The sequence below is a fragment of the Fopius arisanus genome, unplaced genomic scaffold (genome assembly GCF_000806365.1).
Source record: "Fopius arisanus strain USDA-PBARC FA_bdor unplaced genomic scaffold, ASM80636v1 scaffold00019, whole genome shotgun sequence".
In the NCBI taxonomy this organism is placed as follows: Eukaryota; Metazoa; Arthropoda; class Insecta; order Hymenoptera; family Braconidae; genus Fopius; species Fopius arisanus.
This window is the reverse complement of record NW_011887758.1, coordinates 1,536,231-1,543,031: the sequence shown is the minus strand read 5'-3', so window position 1 is coordinate 1,543,031 and position 6,801 is coordinate 1,536,231. Positions and strand designations below refer to the sequence as shown.

Sequence of the window (6,801 nt, the reverse complement as noted above, 5' to 3'; positions counted from 1 at the left end):
CCATTCATTTTCTTCCTCCCACTGAATTCACGAATACTATTTTTTCTCTCTTTCAGGCTTTTCACTCAGCCCTCCTTCGCCCTCCTCGCCATCCCTCTCCCTCTTCCATTCACTTGCATATAGAGTTGGCTCGTATCTGTTCATGTAGATGTAATGCAATGTCCCAGACTACGCCGACTCCAAAGCATCTGTCGTTGAGGCTTTTGCGTCGGCGTACTCTGCTATTTTCACTTTACTCACCACTCGATTTGTGTGACTATTACCAATTTTATAACTATTTCTTGCTTTTCCTAACTACTCCCCATGCGCAACAACATAGATTTCATTATGATTTTTTCTTTGTCTCTTTCAAACAAATTTGGCTAGTATATTTTGAGATTATGAAATTCTTAAAATAACAAACCAATTGAACTAGTTCTTTAATGAATATATTTCGTTAATTATCTGATTCTTAATACTATTCTTTATTCTCAATAGACTCCCTCAACCTACAATTTATGTAATACATTCTTACATTTTTCCTTGAATCGCGTCAACTCTGTTACAAATGCAAACCACTGTTGATTGATTCACCAGTTATTCTTATTATAGAGCGATAAATGCAGAAATTTATTTCACTGAATATTTCTCGAGATTTAATTGCTAAAGTATGAAATTCATCAAAACGAAAAATGAAAAACAACAATAATTCTTCAAGTGTGAAAATTACTGCAGAATTTTCTTGGAATTATTAGATGGGATTTTCTTCTTCTGCAGCTCTCCCTTCGACGATACAACCACTTGATAGTCTAAAACTTTCGTTGAAAAAAAAAAAAAATTATTGATCCATGAAAGAGAAAAAAAAATTGAATGAAATATCAATAGTAGTTATTTTTATAACATTCACCCTTTTTAAAAACTCTTCAGCACAAATGCGAGCTCTTGCATTCATTGATAATTTCATTTCACTGATTTCCCTATCAATTTCCTCCATAAAGTGAATAACGAAATCGACTATTTTGTGTTTATACATTTGTTCCACATGAATGTTTGTGATGAGAAAACTGATATCATATCCCTGAAAAAATTCCAAATATTAGCAATAAATAAAATAAAGTATCTGTTTCATTGGAAGGAAAATGGAAATAATATTTACCTTGATTGGTACTCGTCTCAAAATCATAAAATTTTCAGCTCGCATCATCATAAATCTTGTAAATTTGTGGCAAAGAATTTTCTCCAAATCGTCTACTTGCTTGACAGCAATACTTATTCTCATACTATTGATGCTTGACTCAATCAACACTTTTTCTTTATCATTTCTACTTATGACAACAGGAGTGAGTAATAACTCTTTACTTATTCTGACTTCAATTTCAGGTTTATTATGTTTTTCAACGACTTGCGATTGAAAATTCTCCATACACATAGCTGCTGTAAGTGTACGTCTTACTGCCGTAAGATAAGGCTTCAGAGTGCCCGACTGAAAAATAATTTACAGAATAAATTAGTTATAAAGAGTAATCCATAAGTGATAATTTCTACAATGATTAACAATTGACTTAATCAATTTATCCACTCAGGTGGGGCGTGAATAAATTTCATGAAAAAATAAATTTATAACCTATTGAATGACCCGGTGAAACCCCTTCACTTACCATTATCCTTATTTATTGGTTTATCTTTTGAAAATTTATGATTATTGCTGTTTAAAAATGTATTATGTAACGATTACTTTGTAAAATTTCCAAGTATTATTATTATGTATTGTATGAATGATAAACAAATTTGACATATCACAATGAATTGATCATTTATATAGGTATATAGTTAGTAGGGAAGAAGGGCTTGGTCAATTACTCACTGCGCTGTCCAAAGAGGATTGACTAAAGTAGAGGCTCAGTTCTGGGGGTTTGAGTGATCCCAGGGGCATCGTAGTACTGCACCCCAAGAGAGGGAGGGCACCACACGCAATTGACTATATTATATATTGATGATGAATAATAAAAAACACATGTAGAAGGAAAAATGGTAAATCAAGGACCGGCAGAAGTTTGAATATACCGCCATTGTAATATAAATAGATGAATTATAAGAAAATTCGATGCATTACTCAACAGGCACATATCCGACAGTAGGAAGAAGAAAGTTAGACAGTTGTAGTTGCAGTTGATAAAGCAGCAGGTAGGTTGACATTTAGATGGCGTTTGAAAGGCTATTTAAATGCTTGTAAAATACTTCATGAATATAATCTCCGCAAAAGAAGTTATTAAAAAAATATAATTTTTTTATTCAATTTGAGATATATTTATTTAAAATGTAGTTTGTACACTGAGTATAATTTGCCTTTGATTTGCTTTAAGAGGAGAACAATTTACCGTGTATTTTACAGTGTAGTTAAGCTGAGAGTTGCAGTTTTTCCATATTCATGAGAAATCAAGGTGCGTTTAAGTGAAGCAACGCCGGTGCGTTGATCAAAAGGTTGAAGATTTTGACGAAGCTCTTGGGACCCCTCAGGGCCCCTCAAGGCCCCTCAAAGCCCCTCTAAGCCCCTCTCAATCTCTCTATCCACCACCAAGTCGCACTTTTGTCTGCTTTATTTCGTCGATATTTCTATAGTTACGCGAGTCTTATGTTATGTTATGGCAAAATGGTCTTTTGTCAAATGGAATTTTTACATAGATGCAGAGTAAAATGTAATGTTTAGGGTATTTTCCTAGAGATTGAAGAAAAGAAGAGAATGAGAATAGGATAAAGAGGAGAGTAATTAGTGACAAACAAGCGTCTTGATTTTCTTGGGTGGATGAGGTTTTGAATCTCAGGAGCAATGCAAAAGCGAGAAGTGGGCGCCAACAGGAAGAGTGGTAGGTAATAGGTTGGGGGTGGCTGAAGGAGCGAATAATATAGGATGGAAGTTCCGGGATCGGCACAGATCAAAGCCCCTCGGGGTGACCCATACGAATACAGTTCTTACACCCCATCCCCACCAATTCTTATTACTGTCCTTGTCTCTTTGGCTCTCCCGCATTCGTTTATACTCCAGCTCGCTCAAGTGGTATCAACTTGAATTGAGAAAAGAATATAAAGAACCCATGCACACAGGGTCATGCGTAAAACGATGCCTCTACAAACAATCCCATCATTTGTTTAGGTATATAACAATCTACTCTTTTTTTTTCTCCCTTCATTTTATTTTTCTATTGATATCTCTATGTTTGTTGTAACTCTTTCTCTCTCCGATGCTAATTAAATAGGTAAATTAATGAGTAATTGAGATGGTTAGCCTTTGATTAGCCATTAGTATATGAGGCGTTTAGGGTGCCTAAAAGACCACATTGAAAGACATAGACATTTGACAATAGCCGACCCTCATCATTCATCTTGGTAAAGCTTTTTATTGTCTTTCCAGTATTGAGTATTACCTTCACGCCCATCAACTGCTGTTCCCGCACGAGTACAATCGTCATCACTTAATCCACCCCTTATAATGTATAGTCAGCACCTATATATAGCCAATACGCATCACACGATGCAAAAATGGATTTATTTTTCCATCATTCACTAAATCCTCTTATTAGCTCCTATAGCTCATTGCTTTGGATGAAATTTTCGTGGCGTTATATCGGATTTATATTATAGAATCTTTTCTTTGAATGTGCAGTCTTATCGTAATTCGCCAATCACGATATAACCACCACCAGTCTATAAATCGTGTTAAGATAGATTACAATACTTCAGTACTACAGTATACAAGGAGAATGGATAAAAAATTCGTTTACAAATGTGATGTGGCATTTAAGCGCTTTTTTACACGACAGGTATGTTCTCTTTTACATGCTTTTCACACAGTTGCTGGACGATTAAGCCGCGAATGGGCGAATGAAGAAGCGTTTTCTCTTTCCTTGCTTCTTCATCTCTTTATCTATATTTCTGCATTTATTCACCGCCCTCGATCCTTTACTGGCTCTCGTATTTTTTTTCTTTTTTCATTTTTTTCTTTTTTTTTCGACGACATTCAGCGTACTGAACGCTGAACGCTCCACGAAAGGCATCGTGTCCCGGGGGAGGGTTGGTTGGAGTTTTCAAGATGAAAAAAGGGGGTAGGAGAGGAGAGAAGAGTAAGAGTCCCTTGCGGGCCGGGCTCAGCCAACATGGCTTAAAATGGAGGCTGTGTGGCGCGAACAAACGATGACGGCGTCGCAGCCCTCAACGGGTACATGAGCGACGAAAGCTTCACTCCCTTGCCCAGGGGAATGCACTGGAGTGAGTGGTCGATGACATAATAGGAGCTCAACCAACGGTTATGTGAATATCCCGGCAATATCGAGACAATCTTATTTTTCACTATTTCCGCATTCACTCTTTAACTTTATATGTAGCTCGTATATTTAATTGAGCGAATAAACGACTGACGAAATGACGAGTGATTAGCTACATAAGATATATATATATATATATACGCATGTAATGATACAACAGTATGTGGATATGCAGCGGTATACATATATATGTATATATATAGTGGGGAAAGATAATTGTGCGTGTATATTCGCGCGAATGAAGCGAATCGGATCGAAATCATGGTTTCCGGGCGTTGAGGTTTTATGTGAGCATATGTCAATGTTTGCCTTTCAGCACACAAGTTTTACGCTTGCCTAGCTGCTCCCGGGCGAACTACATTCCCGTCCCCCTCAACCGCCTTTCGTTCATCCCCTTTATTTAGTCCACCTCGGCAATCCACCCCCTCAAATCCTCTTCTATTGCCCCCCTTCCTCCATTTTTCTATCTTCAAGCTTTAAACTTATAGCCAAACTTACTCCTGAAAGATTTATCCATTTTTCATTTTATTAACCATTATTATATACACGTGGAATTTTGAAATTAATCAAATGAAAAAAAAAAAAAAAAACCATAATTTCCACCCTATACGCAAATGCTTCAAAGCTGGTGAACGCTGTATCTTCCATTGTCAGATATTTGACAAGTGAATGTCATCTAAACTTGGAACATTTTTACGTCTGAACGGAAAAAATTTAATTCACTCGCTTCTGAAATGCATTTACGATAATACCCGAGTAAAGCCAAGGGATTACAAGGATTAAGGGTAGAACGTAAATCCCCAACCAATTTGTCTCTCACTCTCTATATCAGAGGAAAAAATCCGGATAACTCTCTTGTCGTTCTCTTTTTCTCTTGCCGCTAACTATTTTCTCAACTATACTCAAATGCTCTTTAACCGCAGCATTTTTGAATATCCATTGTGTATCGGTTGTTACCAATGTTTAGTCGATTGTCGAGGTCGTCACCCTTCTGGAAATGGAGCCTCTGCTCGGCTTTTACTTTGAAGCATATAGACTATATTAAAGAAATAATATAGTCTATAACAGCCAACCAGCCAAGAATCTTTACAAAGTAATATACGTAATGACTTTACATTACTTGTACGTTAAATTGTACTCAGTTTGAAATTCGAAAAGAATGAAGGGAGGATTTAAATTCTATAACTATAGCTTCCATCCATAATATATCTCAGCATTTTTTCGTTAATCAAGTGGAAAAATCCAATGAAATAAGCGAGGGGGAATTGATATATTTGCCAATAAAGCCTATTTAACCATCAGTGAAAATCAATAAGACAAATTTATAAAACAAACTATCGAAGACAGCATTGAAGAGAATTTGTATGACAAATTGAATAAATTGTGAAAAAAAAAAAATCATAGAGAATTATTGAGAAAGGCAAATCGGTTATGTTGTGATATTACAGCACAGTTACATAGTTTTGCCGCTTTGGTTGTAGCTGTCGTCCCTCATCATCATCGTTCTTAAGTATAGATTATGGGGTCGACCCCAATATATCCACTCACTCGATTCTTCAACTTTCTATTCCCAGTAGCAAAAACTTAAGCCGGGCTTAGCCGTTTATACATACGTTACCGGGGTTGTGATCCGTCGCCCTTACCCATTCAGCCTCCCCTTGTAAACATCCTATTTTGATAACACCTACGCTATACTTTCATCCATTACTTTTCCCTATTTTCTCACAATTATATTGTTACAATCAGCCATTTTTACATGAAATAAAACCATTGAATTGCTTGAATTGTCGGAATTCTTTGATTTTTCACCTTTGAAAAATTGCATTAATAAAATATTACTATACTCCCCAGTACATTGCAGATTGGCAGATAGACTTTTTCCGTTCTTGCGTGCTCTCTTTTTTTTTCACTTAAATAATGATGAAAAAGAAAGGGAAACTGTAAACAGAATAATCTCTCATTGTCGATTGTATAGAGAGAGCGCAATCCGGATGTGAATGATTGTCCACTTGGGCCCTATATAGGAATGTTAGAGAAAAAAAAAAATGACAAAAGAGCTCTCAGCTTTATACTATAAAGATTTCAAGTTGAATGATTATTGACGGATGAGTTAATCCAAAAATGTTTATATACTTGAAGAAAGTAAAGAATAATTATGTGCTCCGATGTTTTGATTAATGATCAGATAGGATAATTTGATAAGGAAATTGAGACATTAAATAATTTGTCGATGCGAGGGCGGGCTGATATGGTATATATAAAGTGATGAATGGACGAAGAGGGGTATAGGCACAGGATAGGGTGTGGCAACGGGGCCCTGGAATTGGCGAGATTTTCACTCTCTGGAAGCAATACAAGAGGGAGAATGGAGAGAAAAACAAGCGTGGCCTCTCTTCTCTCCTTGAGCACCGTCGGGTGTGTCACGCACCATGTATTGTTGTATTGTCGACTGCAATCTCGCTAAGCGTTTCAACGAGTCAACACCCTCCCTCTCCTCTCCCCC

At 36.5% G+C, this 6,801-nt stretch overlaps 1 protein-coding gene across 1 annotated transcript; it reads right to left on the bottom strand.

The window, feature by feature from the left end:
• Positions 1-440: 440 nt before the first annotated feature.
• On the bottom strand, positions 441-1,835 carry Arpc4 (Actin-related protein 2/3 complex, subunit 4). Its single transcript, XM_011300930.1, has 4 exons — positions 1,638-1,835; positions 1,136-1,462; positions 887-1,057; positions 441-794 (listed from the first exon to the last, which is right to left on the bottom strand). The coding sequence occupies exons 1-4, from the start codon at positions 1,638-1,640 to the stop codon at positions 789-791; spliced, it is 507 nt and encodes a 168-aa protein (XP_011299232.1). The 5' UTR covers positions 1,641-1,835; the 3' UTR covers positions 441-788.
• Positions 1,836-6,801: the final 4,966 nt, after the last annotated feature.